Source organism: Dama dama, chromosome 8, assembly GCF_033118175.1.
Source record: "Dama dama isolate Ldn47 chromosome 8, ASM3311817v1, whole genome shotgun sequence".
NCBI lineage: Eukaryota > Metazoa > Chordata > Mammalia > Artiodactyla > Cervidae > Dama > Dama dama.
In genome coordinates this window covers 13,291,875-13,316,981 of record NC_083688.1, presented here as the reverse complement: position 1 = coordinate 13,316,981, position 25,107 = coordinate 13,291,875, and the positions used below count along the sequence as shown (strand labels likewise).

The window sequence follows — 25,107 nt, the reverse complement described above, 5'->3', positions numbered from 1 at the left end:
AATACCAGAAAGACACTTCTCTATAAGGTGATCTATAAATTCAGTATATTTTATTTATTTTTAATTTATTTTACTGTGCTCGGTCTTAGTGCTGTCACACAGGATCTTTCCTCAGGATCATGTGGAATCTAGTTCCCTGACCAGGGATCAAACCCAGGCCTCCTGCAGTTGGGGGCACAAGGTTTTTTAAACCACTGGACCTCCAGAGAAATTCCTCAATAGATTTTAAATCAAAATCAGATATGATTAGATTGACAAGCTGATTCTGAAATGTATATATAAGAACAGAAGACCAAGAGTAGTTAAGACTAAATTTTATTTTAAAATTTATTATATATATTTGAAATTTTCTACAGTAAAGAAGATTTTAAAGAATCATGTCTGTTTTTGGTCTTTTATTCTTACTGTATTATAAAATTCCCATATAATCATCATTCAACTCTAACAATTATCAATTCCTGTACTATCTTGCCTCATTTATATCCTCTTTTACTCCCCCCCGCCCCTGATTATTTTGAATCAGATCCCAGACATTACATCATTTCATCCTAAATGGGAAATGGGAACTCACTTTAAATGTTTTGACAACATAGCTGCAAGAGGAATTTTTTCCCTCTCCAGTTAGGTTACTCACACATTCCAACAAAATAAAACAGAAAAGGAAGTTAGATTGTGTTTCCCTTAAAGATATTTCAAATTTCTTTTTAATCTTGACAGTTTAATAATACTTCTAAAATTTTCAAATAAATACAAAAAAAGATGGAGTTAGCTCCCTTTTCTTTCTAAGCAACCTGTAAGAAAATGGTTAACTCAAATATATGAGGCTAATGGACTGAGCAATTGATTTTTTTTAAAAAAAGGTTTCTTGATTTTTATTTTAATCCATGAGAGATATAAAGGAGTGCATATATATAGCATATATATGAAGTGTATAGCCTGTTACATTGGAACATATGTGTAGAGCTATGTGGGCTTCCAGGTGTCTCCAGTGGTAAAGAACTAGCCTACCAATGCAGGCCATGTGGGTTCCATCCCTGGGTCAGTCATAGAATTGGTTATGGTGTATCCTTTACACTTTACTACCAGAATTATAAATCTTCCATTTCTCTTCTTGAACACAATAAACAATGTGATGACTACAATATGAGGCACTTTGGCATGCCTTTTTTTTTTTTTTTTTTTTTGCGTGCCTTTTGATTGTGTCACTGTTGTGCCGTGCTTTTGTTCATGTTATCTTGTCTTCCAGTATACCTAATTATTTTTGCTTGTGAAATAAATACATCTGCATAATTGTTCATAGAAATAATTCAAGTTCCAGAGGATTCACTTTGTTTTCTGCCAAGTATTTGGGCATTGGCATGCTGGGATCATTCAGACAATTTCAGGGTTTCAGATATTTTGAAGCTGAGTTTCAATCTGTAAGACCTTGTCTACTCTATGCATATTTGCTTTTAGGGTATAGTCCTTTAGGATCCAAGTCTCAAGTAAGACCTGTTTACTAGGTGCTTTGTCTCTTAGCTGCTTCTGGACTCCGATCTCTGTTCTGGGAAGTACCCAAGGTAGGCTCTTAACTGCACCTCAGAAAGACTAGGAGTCCTATTTGTAGGGCTTACATTCCTCAGTTTCTCTCCTTTCCCAGATCCTGGCTCAGTTAATTCTTCACTAACTTATTAACTTTTTGATGATTTCAAGAGGAGATTTTCAGATTTTTCCAGTTTTACTAGTTTTCCTCAGTGGGAGAGTTGGTTGGAATTGCTTAGTCACCCATGCTGGAACAGCCCAAACCTTCCCTCCTAGCTTCCTATGGGAAAAGCACTCTAATAACCAAGATTTGCTAAGAAACAAAATTACAATGGACATGCTAACAGTGTAACAATTAGCCAAGCACCAAAACAATGAGCGGAAATACCACCCAAGGGAAAGTCTACAAATACACAAAAACTCAAATGTAACACAGTTGAAAAAGCAACACAAATTAGCACTGATCACAAAACATCTTTCCAGAAAATTGGAGGTGTTCCAATTTGAGAATGCAAAGCACTCTCAAGCATAATGCATACCACATTATCATAACATTTATCATCCGATAGCATTGGCTATAAGAAAGAATGAAAGTTTGTGGAACTGAACAGCATTTGTTCTCTCCAGGAGTTTTTCTCAGCTGTCATCATGGGCCAGGTTTGCTGACTGTGCTTCAGATCACAACTTGACAACCACTTCCTTATGAACGAAGAGGTAACATTGGAAATTCTTGAACCAGGGCTTCTTGAATGGCCTTCACTAAATATTTCTATCTCTAATATTTCTATCTGAGATCTCTCTTTGTCTGATTCAGGTTACAATGGACTGGATTAGGTTTTTACTGATTAGATCAAAACACTTCTCAAATCCTAATCCTCAACCAGGTCAGTTTGATTAGATTTTTGGTTTTTGAAAATTTTGACAATTACATTATCTGTTATGCATGGGTTTAATTGACTGAATTGTAAAGATTTCAAGATCTAGGAATGATTAAGACAAGCTTCTGGGCTTCCCTGATGGCGCAGATGGTAAAGAATCTGCCTGCAATGCAGGAGACCCAGGTTCAATCCCTGAATAGAGAAGATCCCCTGGAGAAGAAAATGGCAACCCACTCCAGTATTCTTACCTGGGAAATCCCACGGACAGAGGAGCCTGGTGGGCTACAGTCCATGGGGTCACAAAAGAGTTGGACACGACTTAGCAACTAAACAACAACAAGAGCCTTCTGACCAGAGAACTCTCAGCAAATAACCTTAGATAACTTGCTTGGATAAATACTAATTTGTTTCCATAACATTCCAAATCTTGGTTTTCTAATTTTTAAATGGAAATAATGTTCTCCATGTCATAGGTATGCGGAGACTTTTAAATGAAATACTGTATGTAAAAGTTTTGCAGTGCATGGCACATAGGTAAGCATTTGATAATAAGATGTCTTATGAGTCTGTTGCAAGTGATGTTCTGATAGAGTTATTTTTGGGACCTCAGGTTATATAAGGGAAAGCAGGGATGGATGGTTGGTTTTCTGTTGGGAGTATAGCTTTTGATGGAGGTGAGGCCTGCATGGGGCGTGGTTCCACATGACTGTGGCCAAACTGATAATGGAATCTGAGTAATGAAAGCTAAAGCTTAAAACTGATTTAATCATGGATAGCAGAATATAATCACAGAACACACAGCCTGGTAAAGTTCTGGAAATTTTGTAATTTTCTCATGTCACCTAAGTTTTCTCCTCTTATATGTTTTTCTAATTTGGCTACTCAGCACATTCCACTGTCCTGGCCCCATAGGGCTAAATACTTTATCTGCTTTATTACCCTTAAAAAAAAATTACACTTAGTGATGTTATATTAACCTTGTGTTCCATGGGAGAAAAACAGAGGCTCAGAGAGTTAAGTAACTTCTGGCCTGGCTAAAGAGCTGGATCTCTGAATACAACATATTAGTTTTTAGGATTGTTGGATTTGAGAGCTGTCACTCTAAATGGCTGTTGAATTCATTCCTTTAACAAATACTTGATGAACAACGTCCCTGTGCTTTGATAAGTTGCTCTCTGGGGATTCAGAAATGAATCTACAACCACAATAAAACAGCTACATTTAGTGAATGCTAATTCTATGTCAGGCACTTTATATATATTAGTTTATTTAACTCTTGTAATTGTCCTGTGGGTATCAGTTCAGTTCAGTCGCTCAGTCATGTCTGACTCTTTGTGACCCCATGGACTGCAGCACACCATGCCTCCCTGTCCATCACCAACTCCCTGAATTTACTCATACTCATGTCCATCGAGTTGGTGATGCCATCCAACCATTTCATCCTCTGTCGTCCTCTTCTCCCGCCTTCACTCTTTCCCAGCATCAGGGTCTTTTCAAATGAATCAGCTCCGAGCATCAGGTGGCCAAAGTTTCAGCGTCAGCCTTTCCAATGAATATTGAGGACTGATTTCCTTTAGGATGGACTGGTTGGATCTCCTTGCTGTCCAAAGTATGGAAACCCTTATTTTGCAAATGAGGTCACAGACACTCAGGAATACATCCAAGGTCACACAGCTGCGGAGTAGCAGAGCTCTGATCTTTAACTTCCAAGTCTTATCTTCTTTTTCAGAAATAAAATTCTCACTCTTTTATCTTTTAAATAAAAATAACATTAAAAGTAATATCTCCTTAAATAATATAAACAATAGGAGTGCTGATGTCCTCACAAAACCTGCCAAAAAAGGATTTAGTGATTATTTAAATTTTTGCCAGTTTAATAGATGAAATATTATATTTCAAAGTTGCATTTCTTTTTATTATTCTCATTTTTATAGCTTTATTGAGATATATTTCATGTACTATAAACTTTATCTTTTAATGCACACACAGTGCAATGGTTTTTAGTGTATTCTCACAGTTGTGCAACCACCATTACAGTCTAATTTTAAACTTTTGTCAATACCGCCCAAAGAAACCCATACTCCTTTTCTTTATTTTCTTTTTTCTTTTTTTAAAATTTTTAATTATTTTTTTCCATTTATTTTTATTAGTTGGAGGCTAATTACTTTACAATATTGTAGTGGTTTTTGCCATACATTGACATGAATCAGCCATGGATTTACATGTGTTCCCCATCCCGATCCCCCCTCCCACCTCCCTCCCCATCCCATCCCTCTGGGTCTTCCCAGTGCACCAGCCCTGAGCACTTGTCTCATGCATCCAACCTGGGCTGGTGATCTGTTTCACCCTTGATAATATACATGGTTCAATGCTGTTCTCTCAAAACATCCCACCCTCGCCTTCTCCCACAGAGTCCGAAAGTCTTTCCTTTATTTTCTAAACTGAGGTATAGTTGATTTACAATGTTGTGTTACTTTCAGTTATGCAGTACAGTGATTCAGTTATATATATATACTTTTTTATCTTCTTTCCCCCTATAAGTTATTACAAAATACTGAGTGTAGTTCTCTGTGCTATACAGTAGGTCTTTGTTGGTTATCTGTTTTATATACAATAACATCTATCTGTTAACCCCAAACTCCTAATTTATCCCTTCCCCAGTTCCCCTTTGGAGGCTGTAAGTTTGTTTTCCATGTCTGGATTGTGCTCTTTTTTCAAAATTCTCTTTTTTAATTGATTAGAGAATTTCAGTATTTATCATGAAGATTAACCATTTGTCTACCACTAGTACTATACTTTAAAGCTATTTTCTCATTTCTGCATTGATGGTGGCACTCTTACTATACAGACGTTTAAATTTCTTTCAATTTCTAAAGAGATTTATTGATTTTGATTCATTATAAACATTCTCCCTTTCTATTTAAAAGCTTTCTCCCCTTATAATCTCTTCTCATCTTTTACAGAGTTGTGGTTTGCCTATGTTTTCGATTCATCTTGGGTTTCATTTGAGTTATAATAGCTATATAAATACCTGGAGAAGAAAATATATATTGAAAATATGATATAAGTATATATCAAATACCTGGAGAAGGAAATCACAGCCCACTCCAGTATTCTTGCCTGGAGAATCCCATGGAAAGAGCCTGGCGGGTTACAGTGTATGGGGTTGCAAAGAGTGAGACACCACTGAATGATTAACCCTTTATCAAGTACTGATTTTGAAAAATCACTTTCATCAAATGCTCAAATTTCTATTTTCCGAACTGGACAGAACAACATCAGCTAACACTGAATCAGTGCTTACAAAGTCGGCTTTGCATCTTTGGTTTATGTTAATATTCTGCTACGTCTGTCTTGAAATTTATTAACAATTTTGAACAAGGGGTCCTGCACTTTCCCCTTGCGCTTGTTGCTGTTCAGTGGCTGAGTCCGACTCTTTGAGACTCCATGGATTGTAGCACACTAGCACTCTGTCCACTATCTCCCAGAGTTTGCTCAAATTGAGGCCCATTAAGTGGATGATGCTGTCCAACCATCTCATCCTTTGCCGCCCTCTTCCCCTTTTGCTTTCAATCTTTCCTGGCATTAGGGTCTTTCCCAAACTCCCGCAAATTCTTTATCGGGCCTGTTTACCAGTCTCAGGCACTGTACTAAGCATTTCACATTATTAAATGGACTACTAAACCATATTATTCACTAACCCTTAGGGCAATGCTGTTAAGTAGCAATTTTCATTTTCCTCTGAATTTTTCAAATGGGGCAACGTAGGCAGGAAGATTAAATAATGCCAGAGCCAGAAAGCTGCGGCAACGGAGTTGGAACCCAGCACCTCTCGGGCCAGAGTCTTGGAGTAAGCGTCCATTAACCCTGGAGGCGAAGTTGGGAGGGCGTCGGGGTGGATGGCGCCGCGGCTGAGGTCACTGCTTTGACCCCGCGCGCCCAGATCCGTGCGGTGCTGGGCCAAGATCCGTGCACCCTGGGCGCTCCAGTGTCTGCCCGCGGGACTCCGCCTTCTGTCCGCCGCGGCGACGCACGCTTGTCTTGCGGTAGGGAACTCGCGCGCGCAGCGGTTGTGTTGCCAGCGAGTTTCCCAAGTTCACACAGGCCCCGTGTTGGCATGGCAACCAGGCAACCTGTTCCAGAGCAGCCTGCCTTCTCCGCACATGCAGCTGCCACCTCCGGAGCCGGGGCCCGAGCCTTTCCCATGATGCACCGCGCCAGCCCAGTCCCCAGTGGGCCGCCATGTTGTCGGAGTGAAAGGTAAGGGGGAGCGAGAGCGCCGGAGAGAGAAGATCGGGGGGCTGAAATCCATCTTCATCCTACCGCTCCGCCCGTGAGTATCCGCACCCCGCTAGCCCCAAACGCTACTCCGGACCCCCAGCGAGCAGATTGTCCCTTTGTATTGGTGTTTGAGAGCAGTTGCGGGGGTGAGAAGGGCTTTGGAAAAGCCGCCGGGGCCCTGGCTGAGGCTTCTCACTCGCTGTTCCTCGTACATGTTTTGGAGTCAGCAGCAAGGCCCCTATTGTTATCAAAGGAGGGAGGGGGTGGGGAGCGGGGTCGAAGCGAGGAAAATGCCGGGGGTTTAGGCCCAGGCCCTGGGCATAGATGTGCCTCTACATTTCTGCTTGGCCCCGTTGGGGCCCCTGAAGATTGATGTTGCCATTCGGGTTGCTTTTTTGATGGGTTTGCGAAGCCAGAGTCTTGTGTGTGGCCATGAAGTGTAATTCTGTACCACCCTGGATTTCTTCGACTTCGTGAGCTTCCGTGGCTGCGCCGAAGCAGGAGGAACAATAAATCGCTTTAGAAGCAGCCGTGGCCCTTGTCTGCAGGCGAGATCCACCATGGGGGAACTTTGCGAGCCTTAAATGTGGAGAAGTAGGCGATCAGGAAGTTTCAGATCGCTTTTTAGGTTCCTGAGTACTTGTGGCCTTTTGTTTCCGTGAGAGCTTGTTTTTGGTGGGTTCTTCCTCTTTGAGCCTGTCTGTATTGGTGCGTGTTTGTCTTAACTCAAAGAGAGGTTCGTGCATCTGTAGTAGATAAACAGATACACAATACTAGATAGTTTTAGTCCTCACGGACGTTCTTGATAAACATAAATCGTTTGTTAATACTTGTCAGTACCACTCCCACGTCTAGTGAGGAATACGCTCGCGTAACTCCCCTCCACCACTATATGCCCCCCTCCCCCACAACATTACCAGGAAAGGTTTTATCCTTCCCATAACTTGATAAGTTGTTACTCTTCGTTGTCCAATTGAGAAAACACTGTTCTTAGTTGTCTGTAACAATTCGTTCACTTCCTACTCTGCCAGCGATTAAGAATGGGGTTTTATGAAGCTTTTGGGGGGTTCTATTTTTTAAAATCTGTTACTTCTGAAACCGTAGGTTTGTAGTTTTAGCGTTTTGTTTGTTTTATGAAAAACACATCAAGACTCACCGAAACAGAGGTGGTTCCCAATGCAGTTTTAGTAAGCAAAATAAACATTTTGACCCATTGCTAGTTTTAACTTTACAAAAAACACTCTTGGGGGCTCTTGATTCTTTATCTGGATTTTTGGGAAATACACACTGGATTTTGAACTTTTCCTTTTGCCTTAGCCCCAAATGGATTCGTTTTGTTCAAGGCCACGGCTTTTTGAAGTTGTGTTTGAAGTTTAGTTTGGGTTGAGATGAACTGCTTTAAAATAAATTTATGACCACAGAATTTTTTTTTCCCCAGTGTGGTAAAAATAAACACCTTTTAAACCACAAAGCATTTTGTAAATAAAAGGTGAGCGGTGGATAGATTAGATCATGTTCCTTTGTTTGAAATAAAACCTGTTAGTGATATTAAAAACAAGACTAAAGAAAAATAACAACTTTGGTGAAAACAGTTTGAAAACTATGGAAGAGTAACTAGAATTCAGAACTTTTGTTAGTTGCTTACAAATACTTTTTTAATGTATCATTTGGAGAAAAAAGTCACATTTCAAGTGCTTCACATAACTTTTTAGTGGGTTTGAGAGTTCTTTAAAAGGCATCAGCAATTTAAATGTTTTTGAATATTTAAGTGACTGATTTCTTAATTTTTATGCTGATAGTTTCCAAGATACTTCAAAATTACCCAAGACACTTGTTAATTGCTTAGGTATTTGCTCACTTTCAAAATGTCCCTTCTGCCAGGTTTTCTCTTGTTTGAGAAACTGCCTTGCCTCATTAGGTAAAGCAGGAAGTCTCAGGGCCTACAGATAGCTTTACAAAAGCCAATTGTTTTGTTTGAACATTTTCATAGGAACTCTCCCGCTACCTCCATACCATTGCCTTTAGAGAATGAAGTTGTGGTCGGTGTATTTCAATGGTGAATACCTTTTTCATGTGTAAGTTCTTCGTTAGATAAGTGTTATGGCAAATCGTATTTCAGAAAAGATTGTATTTGCTATTTTAGGAATCCTCTTAGGGACTGGAGCTCTATTGCTTTAACTGGTGGTGACTGAATTCCCAGGGCCTCAGCATGTGACTTTAAATTTACTAACTTTTATATGTATTATTTTGATTAAAAAGCATTTGTGAGTCATAAAGGAAGGATTTCTTTCATTTTCTAGATGAGGAAACAGGCTCAGGGAAGTTGTAGTTTAGTGGTAAAATTTTAGTTTTGGGACTCCTGGTTAGCTCTACAACACAGACTATTAGACTGATAGTCCCTTGTGGAATAGAATGGGACTGGCTACTGTTGGTAATGAGAGGGCAGTGAGTTCTTTTGAAAATCAAAGAGAAAGGCATTAGGCTGGCTAGGACTGTGCTAGTACCGATGGTAAGCTATGACTTTCTGATTTTCGTGTTTAAGCGTGAACATAACTGTTGATGAAAGCAGAAACTGCAGTTTAGAAAGCTGGATTACTCCAGTTAAGGTTCTGATGGATTGGAATTGTTAACTGAAACTATGCATTTCCAAATTCGGCTTTGAAAAATATTAAAAATTCCGGTGTCTTTTAAAACATGAATTAGTTGTAAGAAGCAAATGCTTCTTTATCAGGATGTTTATTCTATAAAGAGAAATAATTTAAAAGATTTCTTATAAATCTTGTGAGTCTGTTTATGGATTGTCACAGTAGGGCTAAAGGGAGATATGGCATTTGTAATGGACTGTTAGGTTGATAGCCTTGAAATTAGATTCTAGTGGCTGTGGACAGGTGTGTTCTAGTTGCTAACTGATAATTATTTTGAAGCACTTTTTTTTTTAAGCACCTATAGGCTGACAACTTATATGTTTTGTACAAATGTAAATTTTGATTTTAAGAAAACTTGAAAGTGGTGTTTTATAGTAACATTTTGGAGGTTTTTGGTTGATCCTTCTAGGGAAGAATAGCAGATGCAAGCGAGGGAAACAGTACCTGTTTTGGTTTACTGGGGTGTGGTAGCAAGGGGTTTATAGAACTAGTTTTGGATGTGTACAGATTTGGATTTGAATCCCTTTTCTACAGCTCAGTAGTTGAATGGCCTTGGGCACATCACATAACTTTTCCTCTATACGTTAGTGTTTTTATCTGTAAAACAGGAATGACTAGGAAATGTCTGCAGTATATTTGCCATACAGTTATTATTGTTTTGAAGCATTTCTTATTTTTCTTTCTTTTTTTTTTTTTACAGTGAGACTTTCTATACAAGGGGAGTGAGTTTAGTTTGTCTCTGACTTTGTAGGAGTCAGAATTTTAGTAGAAAGATGATGTGATTATAGTTATAATTGTAAGTTATTGGTAAAAATTTGAGTTTATCTTTCCCATGTGCAGCAGCTGAAAAGTCTCAGGCTAAGAACATTCTGTTGCTGTCCTTACTTAGTCAGGGGGCCTTATTGTTTTTTTCAGAGAGTATCCTTCGAATACGTCGGACATTTTAAAGGATCTTTTCAAGTTTCGACACTGAGTCATTGCTAATTATATATGGGGTTTGGATTTTTGTTTGGTTTATTAGTATATGTCTGCTCCAGCTGTAAAGGGATATTTTGTAAAACTCTTATTCATTTAAAAAGTATCTGCTACAGTTGGCTTAAGGTGTAAATAAGTTAGATAGAGGAGTTGTTAAGGTCTAATTCCATATTGTTAACCTTTGGTACCAACATAAGTTTCCCTGAAGTTGCCATATTGAGTCCTGATCTCAATTTCTTGTCAGTGCCTGTCACCTACTACAGTTATTTCCATACACACACATTCGGCAAATTCAAAATAGAGGTTTCAATTTAGAAAATTGTGTATATGTCATGAAACATTTAGCTGCTTGGTAGAAATTATTTTAGATGATAGATTGCAAAAGCCAGGGGGCTCCCATTTTTATCGTGGTGCATATATCAAGTTATGTTTTAAGAAATGCAAATTGTAAACATTTGTAACCTGTTTGTCCTTAGGTGTTGGTGGAATGAGCGTTGCATGTGTCTTGAAGAGAAAAGCAGTGCTTTGGCAGGACTCTTTCAGCCCCCACCTGAAACATCACCCTCAAGAACCAGCTAATCCCAACATGCCTGTTGTTTTGACATCTGGAACAGGGTCGCAAGCGCAGCCACAACCAGCTGCAAATCAGGCTCTTGCAGCTGGGACACACTCCAGCCCTGTCCCAGGATCCATAGGAGTTGCAGGCCGTTCCCAGGACGACGCTATGGTGGACTACTTCTTTCAGAGGCAGCATGGTGAGCAGCTTGGGGGAGGAGGAAGTGGTGGAGGCGGCTATAATAATAGCAAACATCGATGGCCTACTGGGGATAACATTCATGCAGAACATCAGGTAAAAAAAGTTCACTATTTCAGTTTTGAAACTCTTTTTATAATCACTGTCCACTTAGGATGTCTGCTTTCAGTGAATGTCTGTAAAAAAGCCTAAATTGCTAATGATTTCATTTGGTCTAAACTAAGCAGTCACTTGTTTTAAAGGATGATTGTTGTTATGTTGTCACTGAGTCATCTATCGTTCTGGTGGTGCTAAAGAGCAAATGACCAATTCATTAAAAAAGAAAAAAAAAGACTTAAACTTGTTCTAATGTGCATGTTCCTTTTCTGAGTATACTTTTTAAACAAAGAATACTTTTTTCATTTTAACATAGAATCTTTTAAGACCTATTTGAGCTGTTTATAGGCTAAATACATATTTTAGAGCCCTTCCTGTTGGGTATTGGTGACTTTTGTGTTTAAAATGTTATAGTTGAAAGCAGAAGGAAGTTGATACAAAAAAATCAGCTGCTGAAGTGAAATTTGACATGGAACTGATATATCTAATGTTTTGTGTTAGAAAGGAGTGGTTGCAGCTTTTAGGTTTTAACCATTTTTGTCCTCTTGTAAATGCTTGTTTCGTTTGGTGAATTTTAACGTGCTTGCTTTTACTAACCAAAACTATAGCTGGAATCACAGCATATTTTACTGAGAAGTTTAGCCTGATACTTGTTTCCTAACTCCTTGTTAGTGATAAAAGGGTTAGAATGTTTTCATCTGGTTATTCTTTGGAACAGGGTATAGGTTGAATTTGCAAAAGTTTTATTTTGCCAATGTCTGAGTACTGACTAGCAGAAAGAATTGATGTCTTTCATGACGGGTTCTCGTGCTTCTGTTCTTCAGAAATAAATTAGGCACAAGCACACTCAGTTGTGCTTCCCCTTGACCTTTCCAGACAGCCGGTGTACCACAGTTCTTCACCATAGTAGAAATGAGGAGGTGGAGTCTTGTTAGTTAACAAATTACTGAGCATGTTGTTCGCAGGTCTTTGGTTTAGTGGAACAGTCATCAGTATCAGTACTACTTCATTAACATCTATTATGTGTAGGTAAGCAATACTAAGAAATAAGAGGAAAAAAAATGAGGTGTAGGAGGCTTCTTCTTGGGCACTTAGTACATTTTTTATTATGTATCTATTACTTAAGGTACTTTGTTTCCTGTTTGCTTAAATCTTGGAGGTGGAGATCAAATTTTATCCATCTCAATATCCCAGTTCCTAGATCCTAGAATTTGGCATATGGTAGAGTTTCAGAAGAAAGTTATTGAATGCATGAACTCCTAATCCTATGGTTTTAAAATAAAGCTGGGGGAAAAAGGACATTGTCACAAAGATAAGGACCTTGAGTGCCAGGCTAAGGTTTAATTCACTAGGCAGCAGGGTTTTTAGTGTGTATGGAGTGGTTTTTATCCAGTAGTGTTTTGGGAAGGTTGAGTTGGCAGTAAGAGATTGGAGTGGATAAGAGCTGACACTAGATTAGTACTCTGATAGCCCTGGTGTGAGCAGTTGGAAGAGATGGGATAAGACTGAGAAATGCATAGAATTTGGTGATTGAATTTGAAAGTTTAGGTCCCTGGGAAAATGGAGTAATAGAGGAAAAGGAATATAGAGGGGAATCTGGTTTGGGGACAAGGTAATTAAGTTCCGTAGAACACGTGTTGAATTTGAGTTGTAGGTAGCTGTGTGTGTAGGGTGAAACCAAGGTAGGAGGTGGTTAATTTGGATGGTATCTGTCTAGGGAGCAAAGGTGGAATGCCTGTAATTTTTGCCTTGTTTGGTTAAACATTATTTAAAAATCATGACCATTGGTTTTTAGAGTATATATTATAATTTATATTATAGATCTGTAAAATCTTGTGTTGGCTTTCCTAACGATGGACTGATGGATAAAATCTGAAAGAAGAATCAAGGTGCTTGTTTTGTACTTTGCTAGGTGGGCAAGTCAAACTCTGGGTCAGCCCTTGGCAGAGCTTCAAGATCTAAAATCTGGCTGTGGGCGGGGAGGGAGAAACTCTAGTTGTGCTGTGCTGTGAAGACATACTCTGGACTCTAGGGCTGAGCCCTATCGTATGGAATCACATCTGACTTTCTGACCAGTTTTATCCAGGTCAGTTAGCAAATCGGTGTTAATGTTAAATGGCAAAACCTGTTCCACACCTAGGGGGGCCTAAACCAATGACTCAACTTGGACTTGGCATTTATCACCCACATTTCTGTTGGTCTGGGTACATGGTGTGATGAGCAGCATTCGGGAACTGCATTAGGTAGTTGCTGTGTTGCAGTGTGGACCACCCACACATTACCTCTCCTGTAGTCATTAGAGTTATTATAACTTGGTGGTTTTGGTGTTGACTGAGTGAGGGAAGACCATAAAGTAAAGCAGTGAGTCTCAGAGCTTAGCTGTTCTGCTAGAAATAGATGGCAGTAGATAGTGACCACTTGGACAAGAAGCAGTGATGAGTGTAATATAATTTAAGAGTTGGGGCGTAGCTCTGTTGCAGAGAATTGCTGCCCTTATGTCTGATCTGTCAGGTGGAACTGCAAAAGAAGTTGAGAATCTTATGTTTTAGGCACTGGACTAAGTATTTCCTATATTTAATCCTCAGAACAATCTTAGGAAGGAGGTAAAATCCTTTATTGAGAAGTGAGAAACTGAAGCTTAGTTCCCAGGTAGACTCTGATTTTGAAATCAGGTGTTTGTGATCCTAATGCCCATGCTCTTTCTGTATTTCTGCCTCCCTGGGAATATTTCTAGCCCTAGAACCTAAACCAAACCAGAGTAACACATTCTAAGATCAAAGAATTACTTGGCCATAATTTATTTGAATTTTCAGAGATAAATTTGATAACAAATTTGATGAATACAAATAATGTTGGCTTCCCTCCTCACCCCCATTGGTAATGCTAAAGTACTTTTTTTTTTTTTTTAAACTACTTACATATGTGTATTCTGTGTAGAAATTGTAGGAGTCTGTTGAGACAGAGTGACTCAATATAAAGTGATTCTGCTGCTAGCACATTCTGCCATTCCAGTGGGTCATTACTGTTTGTGGGCCTATTTCCCCTTCTTTTTTTTTTTTTTTTTAAGACTTTTTGCATAACGGAACAAAGTTTAAGATCAGATTGGCAGAATGCTTTCATCAGTGAGCTGGTGAAGTAAAGAATATCACAGGCTGTGATGCCAGCCAGCAGTATTGGAGGGAAGTGCTAGGTATTGGGCCAGTTATTTTATTTTATATCCATTTCTCTTATTATTACTCCCATTTATGAGCAGTCACTTTTTTATACTTAATTTTTTTTTAACCTTTGAAATTAGGATTTTTTTGCCTTACGTAGAAATTCTCTTAGTGTCTGGGTTCCATCTTTTTTTTCTTTTTTTTTTGGCCACGCCACTTGGCATGTGGTATCTTGGTTCCCTGACCAGGGATCAAACCTGTCCCCTGCAGTGGAACCAGACAGTCCTAACCACTGGACTGCCAGGGAATTCCCCTGAATTCCATCTTTTAATAATGCCCTCTTTAACTTGTGTCTGAATACATGTGACTTTTCAAAAAAATATTTAAGTTTTGTTTTCTAACTGAAACTTGATTATTTGCATGACGCCCCTTTAAATAAAAGTTTAAAAACTTACAGCTTGAGAACTTGTGTTAAGGTTATATGGAGTACTTTAAAAATCTTGCAAGCTGAGACATTTAAAATTAAATTTGGGAACTATAGTATTCTGAGGTGAAGAATGGTATTCAGATTTGTTTATATGTTTATTTAAAAAAGTTGTAGTGTGCAAACTCTTTATGTTTTTTCTGTATTTGTCTTTTTTACCTTAAGAATATAAACAGTAAATATCACTTGTTTTTTTGACATTTATTTCTGATTTTTAAATTTTGGCTGCACTGGATCTTCCTTGTGGTGCATGGGCTCAGTTGCCCTACAGTATGTGGGATCGCAGTTCACTGAACTGGTATCAAACTCGCCTTCCCCGCATTGCAGGGCAGATTCTTAACCACTGGACCACCAGGGAAGTCCCGAGTATCCCTTGTTTTAATACATAATATTACTGTATTTGGTATAGTTAGAAACTTCAGAGCCCTCATTTTTGGGTCTGATTGAGGTCTTTGGGAGGGGAGTGAGGGAAAGAAGTATCATGACTTTTGTTTTTCTTTTTTGACCTGTAAAATTTACTCATAGTAAACAAGACAGTGGATATGGATCAAGATATAAACTACTAAAGAGGATTCCCTGATGGTCCAGTGGTTAGGAGTTGGCACTTTCAGTGTCAGAGGTCAAGGTTCAATTCTTGGTTGGGGAATTAAGATTCTGCAAGCTGCCTGGGCATTGCCAACAAAACAAAAAAAATCCCATGAAAACACATCTCACTAAGTAAATAATACTATTTAAAAATGTTGCCTACAAAAATTTGCATACTTATTTTAATAACAAGTTTTATAACTAGATCTTTCTTTCCTGAATAGTATTAAAGATTTCACCATTCAAAGCCCAGCCTCAAGTCTTTGACTTTTTGTAATTGTTTTATTCTCTCATTGTGAAATCTGTTTTCTCTGTAAACTTGTGAGATAAAGTGGGTGATGAAATAGGGAAAAAATTTTTAAGGTTGATCAATTGAACTGTGGCCTCTGTGCTGGATTTTAAGGGGGCAGAGATAGGTAGAAAGCTGTGCTTTTTGAGAAAGGAAATTTAGAGGACAACTCAAGTTTTCTTGCTTTTGTTAGTAGTCTTTTGGCACCGGGATGTGTCAGTATCCACCCACAGTAGATTGGCAGCCGTGGGAGATAATTCTAGACAGCCAAACAGAATTCAGTGGCTGAATCTTGTGGGAGATAATTCTAGATAGCCAGGCACAATTCAGTGGATAAATCTTCTTGTTGACTCTGTACCAACTCCCCCTACTCTTTTTTTCACTTGGTATTGCCATTTTCTAGTTGTATCCTTACATCTACCCCATTAATCTCCAGTGGCTGTGAGTTAATTCTTACACTATATAATTAATAAATACTATGTTAAATTGGGAGGGAGCCCAAGTATTTTCATACTGGGAGTCTCCTCATTACCTGCATATCCTTTTATGTTGTCCCTGCTCTTTGACTTTGTTAGACCATGTGTCTCTTGTCTTTCTGGGTAGATGGCTTAGATGCCTCAGCATTTGGGCCAGTGGCACTTAGTTAACATGCGTTAAAGTTGCTTTCATATTTTTCAGTGTTTTCTCTTTCATTGTACTCTTGGAGCCTTTTTCATTGTATTTGGAGTTCACAGAGACTTAAAATATTTTATATTTAGTCGAAAGGATCATCAGCGGGCTTTCTTTGACTGTAACTTCAAGAATTATTTTCCAGTGTTAAGGATTAAATTCCAGTGTATAAAAAGCATACATTCAGATTCTCTTCTCTAATGCCATGTGGTACTTGACTGTATGTGCCTCCTAGGTGGCACCTTGTAGAAGTTTATATCTTTGTTTTGTTTCAGAAGGTTTTTGTTGTGGAATCAGGGGGAAAAAATATGATAGGTGGTAATGAGACTTTGTTCAGTTGTTTAGTGGTGTCTGACTCTTTGTAACCCCATGGACTGCAGATTGCAGCACGCCAGGCCTCTCTCCTTCACTATCTCCTGGAGTTTGCTCAAACTCATGTCCATTGAGCCAATGATGCCGTCCGGCCATCTCATCCTCTGTCGTCCCCTTCTCCTGCCTTCAGTCTTTCCCAGCATCAGGGTCTTTTCCAATGATTCAGCTCTTCGAATCAGGTGGCCAAAGTATTGGAGCTTCACTTTCAGCACCAGTCCTTCCAGTGAATATTCAGGGTTGATTTCCTTTAAGATTGACTGGTTTGATCTCCTTGCAGTCCAGGGGCCTCTCAAGAGTCTTCCCTAGCACCATCTTGAAAGCATCAGTTAGTTGGCACTCAGCCTTCTTTATGGTCCAACTCTTATATCTGTACTTGACTAGGTATATGAGATGTAGCAGTGGGAAAATAGGGTTATGTTAAGAAGATGAAGGAGGTAAATGTAGAATTTAGAAATACACAACAGAGTGGTGGGTTATAGAATTTGCTCTGAGTGCTCTAGTGGCCAAAGAAAAGAGGGAAATGGGATGAATCAGGAGATTCTTAGTAAGAGAAAAACATAGTTACTTAGGAAGAGCTGTATTTCAGATTTCAGTTTGGTTGTGGTTGAAGTGCTTTGTAAATCATGAGATGATATAATAATGATACTGTTTTTCATTGCACCTCTCTGTATTTGGAGAAGATAACACATCTTTTGTGCATGTAGCCATTTTCTCTTGGGCAACAGCTTTTGCTTAATACTTTGTATATAGGCTGAGCCTGAGTACAGAATTATGCTCCTGGTATTTTGCAAAGAATACTTAAATTCTAGCTCTTGCTTAGAATCTATTCACTTTTGAGAAATGACTTAACCCTCATAGAAGAACATAGGACAATGCCAGTAAAGTAACTGCTGAGGATAGAGTAAGAGGTTTGTTTTTTTTTTTTTTTGCCACTTTATTTTTTTAATTGAAGGATATTTGCTTTACAGAAAGAAATTTTGTGGTTTTCTGTCATACATCAACAAGCATCAGCGATAGGTACACCTATGTTCCCTCCCTCCCAGGGTAAGAGTTTTTGTTGTTGTTGAGGGATATCTGACCCCTTCTTTCCTAATTTTCACGTTCACTTTCTGTATCTTCTAGATGTAGGTAAATGGGAGTAAAGAGCTGTAAATGGGAGTGTGGTTTCAGCTTAGTAGAATGCCTCTACCTTTTTGCTCCCTACTGTGAATGTTGTGAGAAGTGGTGGTCAGTGATTGGCAACAGGTTGGGTGAATTTAATATTTGGGAATTTGATTGAAGAACTTAGGCAGAAGGGTATACATGGCATTGGTGATAAAACCTGAAGTTGAAGAGGAATGTTCATATTTTTTTCTGTAATATTTTTTGAGAATTGTTTTTCAGTTGCCATATTAATAATTTCAGAAGATTGAGCAGATGCAAAGTTCTGTTTTTTTTTTCTTGTTCAGTAAGTGTTCTTTTATGGTTAAAATATCTTAGTGTTTTTGAAAATCACATTAGGAAAACTTTTAGATTTGTGGAATTTGGGGGCCCTAACAATTTTTTATAATTGCTTTATTGGTGTATAATTCATCCATTTAAACTGTGCAATTCAGTCGTTTTTAGTATATTCACAGAGTTGTGCAGCCATCACCACAGTTTTAGAACATTTTCATTATCCCTCACAGTCTGTACCAGTAGCAGTCACTCTAGCCTTAAGCACCCACCAGTCTACTTTCTGTGTCTATGCATTTGTCTCTTCTGGACATTTCATATAGTAAATGGAGTCATCCGATATGTGGTCCTTTGTGACTGGCTTAGCGTAATTTAGCCCTTAACGTAATTTTTAAGTGATTTTTTTTTTTCTTAAATTTTTCTGTGGCTGCTCTGTGTGGCACTCAGGATCTTAGTTCCCTGACCAAGGTTCGAACCTGTGCCCCTTGCATTGGGAGTGCAGAGCCTTAACCACTGGACTGCCAGCATAGTGTTTTAAAGGTTCATCTATCTTGTAGCATGGATCAGTACCTCATTCCTTTTTACTGCTGAATAATAGTCTGTTATATAATAGATATATACCATATTTTGTTTATCCATTTATCAGTTGACAGACCTTTGGGTTTCTACGTTTTGGCTATTAGGAACAGTCCTGCTTGTAACATTTGTGTATAAGTTTCTGTCGATATATGCTTTCAATTCTTTTGGGTACCTAATAATTTTTAAAGGCATATAAGTCTAATATACAGACAAAAGTAATGAAAGTGTCTTCACTGATGTCAGTGCTTTTTAGAAATAGAGTTTGGAGGTTAGTTTACCTACAACTTTATACCATGAATTTGGAATTTTTCCAAGTGAAAAGTTTTACTGGAGTTAACGACAACATTCTTCTTTATCTGTGAAGAAAGTATTTTCAGGTTAATAGCATAAATAAACTTGTTTATAACCCTGGGAAGCGGAATGCTTAAATTAGAGCAGGTGTTTTTAGGGAGCTCTGCTCTCTAGATGTCATTAATATACAGTTAATTGATCTGCTAATGACAAATACTTTTTCTTTATTAAAGTTACCCTAAGGTCTTTTAATAAGGGAATGGTTCATTAATTTAATTCTGGTTGTTGTATGTGTTTAAAAGCACTATATCTGTTGTTAATTAAAAAAATGTTCTTTATAATTTGCTAAGAATTTATTGATTCAGATTGTTCCTTTTTTCATAATTGGACACATTAGGAAGATACTGCTTATACAGGTCAGAAGCCTTATAGTAAAGTACAAAACAGTGAAATTAATATATTGTTCTTTCTCCAGAGAATGAAGGGGAGGAAGGAAGGGAGGAAGGAATTGAGTGTTAAGATGGGGCTGTTGGGTGTTTGGGTGACAAAAACAAACCAGGTGAGAATAATTTTATAGTAGATACGGTTCCTTCACTTACTAACTTATTATCTAGAAAATAGACCTTAAGCTGTATATATCCATTAAGAGTGACATACGTGGAAAAAGGACTGGGAGGACATACGGGAAAATACTAATTTTATTTATGTGGTTGGGGAGATTATACGTAATTTGGTTTCGTCTTGTACATTTTTAATTTTCACAAAATTTCAAACTGAATTTTTTTGTTTTGGCCTTGCTTTGTGGATTGTAGGATTTTAGTTACCCAACCAAGGATTGAACCTAGGCCCACAGCTGTAAAAGTGCCTAGTCCTAACCACTGGGCTGCCAGGGAACTTAGACCCTGAAATTTTTATGTTAAAAAGAGAAAAAGGACAAATTTCAAACCTTTTGTTAAGAGTTTGGTTTACCATGCTGACTGAAAGCCGAATTGGTGAATTGATACATTTCCAGTGGAATTTTGGTGTTGGAAAAGATCTTAGAAACCATTTAACTTATTCCCCCCCCCCCCCCCCGTCAGTGCGGTGGTTTCCTTTACATTAATTATCTCTGTTTTAATTAAAAAGAATGTTAATGAGTGTGTTGTGCTGAGGTTGTTAGGATAGATTGAGTGTATCCAGTGAGATTTAGAGGTATTTTTATTTTGGTATTTAGTACCTTTCTGTACCTATAAGTTTTATTGACATGTCTGCATATGCTGTGTGCCAGAACCATTCTAGTCTTTTTACATATGATGTGAAGACCCTGTAAATCTGTATCATTTTTTATTATTTCTGTTTTATGGATGAGGAAATTCAGGGTCAGAAAAATGAGATGCGATTTTTTAAGGTCTCATAGAAGACATATATTTAAGGTGATTAGCTTGTGCTCTTTCCACTAGATCAATCTGTTGGAGACTCTACTGTTGTGCATCATGGATTGAGTAGTCAGCTTATCCATCTCTCTCACACACACACACATGCACACACGCCTTTTTTTACACATTTTCACACATTTTAAGCCCTACTTGTTGCTCACATAATTTAGGGACACCAGTACATATTTAGTTTGCATGTTTAATTATAGGAGCCCAGTACTTGATGCATAATAGGTGCTCAGTGGTCTTCTCTGATAGCTCTGTTGGTAAAGAATCCGCCTGCAATGCAGGAGACCCCAGTTTGATTCCGGGTCTGGAAGATCCCCGGAGAAGGGATAGGTTATCCACTCCAGTATTCTTGGGCTTCCCTTGTGGCTTAGCTGGTAAAGAATCTGCCTGCAGTGTGGGAGACCTGGGTTTCATCCCTGGGTTGGGAAGATCCCCTGGAGAAGGGAAAGGCTACACACTCCAGTATTCTGGCCTGGAGAATTCCATGGACTCTGCAGTCCATGGGGTCTCAAAGAGTCAGATGGGACTGTGCGACTTTCACTTTCACTTTTCACTTCAGATGCTCAGTGAATGGCCTGTTCAAACAGGTGACGTTCAAAACTGAACTCAAGTGATTTCATTCCCTGTGTCTTGTTTCTATGCATGGTATCTCTGTTACAGGCAACCCAAGAACCTTAGATTCTTGCCTCCTGCCTCAGACAATTCCAAGGTTATATTCATATTGCTGTGTTTGATCTGCTCATATTTCTTGCCTGAACATATAATAATAGTCTTCTAACTGGTTTTCTGTACCCTTCTCCCTTTTTTCTTCCTCCTGGCTATTTTCTTTGCTCCTGCCAAATTGTTATTTCTAAAGACACAAATCTGCTTTTGTCTCTTCCTTGCCAGGACTTCGCAGGTGGTGCTAGTGGTAAAGAACCCATTTGCTAATCCAGGAGACTTGGAGTTGATCCCTGGGTTGGAAAGATACCCTGGAGGAGGGCATGGCAACCCACTCCAGTGTTCTTGCCTTGAGAATCCTATGGACAGAGGAGCCTGGCGGGCTACAATCCATGGGGTGGCAAAGAGTCAGACATGATTGAAGTGACTCAGCAGGCATGCATGCTTCCTCACCTAAATTTTGTTTTTGGCTTTTCCAGTTGCTTTTAGGCTAATTAACTTTCAAGCTTCTCAGGATAGCGCAGTGTACACTCTTTGTGTTTTGAGCTAATTTACCTCTCCAGGCTTTATTGGCACTCCAGCTTTACTGAAGTACTGTAACTTTCTGAACATACATGCTATTTTTATAGTTTGTGCAATTGCTGAACATAGTTGTGCTATTTCTATTGATGTGGTTTTCTCTGCTTGGAGTCCCCTTCCTTCCTCATCCACCTAGCCACTTGTCTCATCTTCAACTAAAGTATTTTTATCTCTGATAAACCTTCCTCTTATCTCTTTCCTTATAGGTTGTGTCCCCTTTTGGTGCTGTCATCATTTGGTACACGTCTTACTAAAGCATTCAGCTCCAAATATTCAATTGGAGTTGAATATTTACTTTTTCCTTCACCATTGGGTGCTAGAAATCCGTTTCAGAACAGACGCTTGGGCTTAAGTCCAAACCCACTGAATCAAAATATCCAGTGATGAGATGGAGTTTATATATTTTTAAAAAAGCACTCCCTGGTTATCTTTATGTACAGCTTGGTTAAGAACCGCTGTGATGGTTCTTCTTGAAGAATCTTTCAGCCTTATATCTCCAGCCCCTGGCAAATAGCATGTATCTCATGAATGATGAGTAAATACATTATGTCATCAGGGCTTATTGAAGAGACTTAGACTGACGAGAGTTTTAGTTTGAAGAGTATTACGATACCATTTTGAATTGATAAGCTGTAAGGTGTAACAGAATGTAGGGTCTTGAATACTTGAGAGGCTTTTTGGCATGAAGCTAAGGAGTCAGTAAGCATTTATTGCAGAGTTGCATTAAAGAGCTCTTAAAGTAATTCCTATCAACTCTGGTTTTATGCTTTTTGGGGAGGAGTGGAGGGGGGTTTTTAAAACCACATCAGAGCTAGGCAAACAGGAGGCTGTAGAAACAAGTTTTACTTTGCTTAATTTGTTAAACACTGAAACTTTTTGTTCACAGTCAACATTACATATTGGGAAATGGTACCATACTGTTTCAACCTAGTACATTTTCAAAGTTCACTCATGCTCTCATAAGTGAATATTATCTATTATTGTTTAAGGATAGTATCTTTATGAAGATAGAATGAAGGTTGTAATTTATCCCTGTATTGTCAGTGGTTAACTACTCAACACTTTCTATTGTTATTTAGTTGCTAAGTCATGTCCAATTCTTTTATGACCCCATAGACTATAACTGTAGCTCTGCCAGGGTCCTCTGTCTATAGGATTTCCTAGGCAAGAACACTGGAGTGGGTTGCCATTTTCTTCTCAAGGGGATCAGGTTGGAACCTGTATCTCCTGCATTGGCGGGTAGATTCTTTTTCACTGAGCCACCAGGGAAGCTAGTGACTCATTTTTCTTGTTTGAAGCTTTTTAAGTTGCTGTTTGCGTTTTTAAGGTTTCTATTGGCAAATTAAGTATAAAGTGCAGTGTCAACATTAAATTGCGGATTATTTTATGTTTTGGGTTTAGATTTTGTTCCAAAGTAGAATAGCTTTATTGAGATATAATTCACATACCATACAGTTCACCCATTTAAAATGTAGTAATCAGTGGTTTTCAGTATATTCAGAGTTGTACAACCGTCACTACATTCAAAGTGAATGTTTTCATCAGCCACAAAAGAAAACCTGTGCCTTTATTACCAGTCACTTACCACCTTCCTCACCCACATACCTAGGCAGTCACTAATCTACTTTGTCTAAAATGAAAACTTTTTTGATAGTACATGTTTGTTTTAAAAAATGTCAATAATCTGTTTTTCAGAGTTAACTACTTTTAACAGTTTGGTTATTTCCTTCCAAACTGTTTCCGTACGTATATAAACAGATACGTGGATGCGTTGTAGTTTTAAACCAAATGGGGTCAGTTGCACTCTCTAAATATATTATATTCTTTTGTGTGTCCAGGCACGCACACACTGCATGATAGTCTTCCCTCTTTAATACATTAATTTGTAGTCATCCTTTCAGGTCAGTAAATACCTCTACTTCTTTTTTAAGGGTCCCAAAGAGTCAAGACACGACTGTGCTCAAGAATACTGGAGTGGGTTGCCATTTCCTTCTCCAGGGTATCTTCTTGGCCCAGGGATTGAACCCCTGTCTCTTGTATCTCCTGAATTGGCAGGTGGATTCTTTACTTCTGTGTGTATTGAAGTATAGTAATTTGACTGTTTTATCCCAGTTTCGATTTTAGGTTGTTTTTAAACTTTTGACATTCTAAATAATGCTGTAGTAAACAATACTGCAGTTATATTTTTGTATTCCGGAGTCACTTCTTTAGAGTATATTCAGAGATGGGAAAGTAACAGATCAAACAGAAGAATGCATTTAATATTTTGATACATATTTCTACATTGTTTTCCAGATAGACTGTAGCAATTTAAAATTTAGTGAACACCTTATGAGTCTTTGTCCACTTTTTTTTGGTAGTAATTTATTAAATTTATAAAAACTGTTTTTATGTCTTTTAACTATGTTTTGGGACTTCCCTGGTGGCTCGGACAGAAAAAAATCTGCCTGCAATGCAGACCTGGATTCGATCCCTGGGTTGGGAAAGTCTCCTGGAGAAGGAAATGGCAACTCACTCCAGTGTTCTCTCCTGTAGAATTCCACGGACAGGGGAGCCTGGTGGGCTACAGTCCATGGGGTTGCAAAGAATAGGATATGACTGAGCAACTAACACTTAACTGTGTTTATTGTCCTTTATGATTTCATTATCTGTATGCTCTTAGATCATCCCTCACCTAATCTCCTGTGTTTTTTGTAATATTTTAGTAGTTATAGTTTTATATTTTCATCTTTAATTAATCTGGAGTTTCTGTGCATTGTGTAGGCAGGAATTAGTGATGTAATTTTACTTTCCTCAAATTGTTAATTACTAATTCTAGCACTATTTATTGCTTTGAAAGACCTCCTTTATAATAAATTCTCTTCCCATATATTCATCTGTTTTGATTCATTTGTTTTATTGATATGTTTGTTCTTACTGTAGGGCTAGTTTTTATTTTTTAAAAAATAATCTTTAGTATGGGATTGCAAAAAAAAATAATCTTTATTGAGGTATATATAACTGACATAAAATGCACACATTTAAAATGTATAATTTGTTAACTTTTGAAATGTCAAAGTATTCAGCTGTGAAACCTTCACGACAATTAAGATAATGACTGTTCCCATCTCCAAAAGTTTTGTTGGCCCTTTGTAGTTCATCTCAGCAGCAACCAATGATCTGCTTTTTGCTTAAGTCTAGGCTTCTATTTGTTGTATTTTAGTGGCATTTGGAAATGACATTAAAGCAATTTTTGTTATTTCTAGAATCACCCTCATATCCCATCCCCCAGAATTTTGACTTGCAGTTCCATTTGCTTGAGTGCTTCTGTCTCTGATGTCTGTGAAAGTTGCTGGTATACCTTCTTCCAGTCCTTTGTTTAAGTTACCTTCTCAGTGAAGCTTTTTGTGAACATTATTTAAATTGTAACTGTCTCCCTTCCCTGCTTTCATTTTCT

At 38.2% G+C, this 25,107-nt stretch overlaps 1 protein-coding gene across 17 annotated transcripts in view; it reads left to right on the top strand.

Annotated features, from left to right (window-relative positions):
- The first annotated feature begins 6,599 nt into the window (after positions 1-6,599).
- Positions 6,600-25,107, top strand: part of PUM1 (pumilio RNA binding family member 1) — a 123,324-nt gene continuing 104,816 nt past the window's right edge. For 14 of the 17 annotated variants that reach the window (XM_061148421.1, XM_061148420.1, XM_061148414.1 and 11 more), the window contains exons 1-2: positions 6,600-6,732; positions 10,777-11,150. In XM_061148421.1, the coding sequence (XP_061004404.1) occupies positions 10,788-11,150 (363 nt within the window). In that variant the 5' untranslated portion in view covers positions 6,600-6,732; positions 10,777-10,787. Of the gene's footprint in view, positions 6,733-10,776; positions 11,151-25,107 lie in introns of those variants that run through there. The other 3 variants (XM_061148419.1, XM_061148416.1, XM_061148415.1) reach the window with 1 other exon arrangement.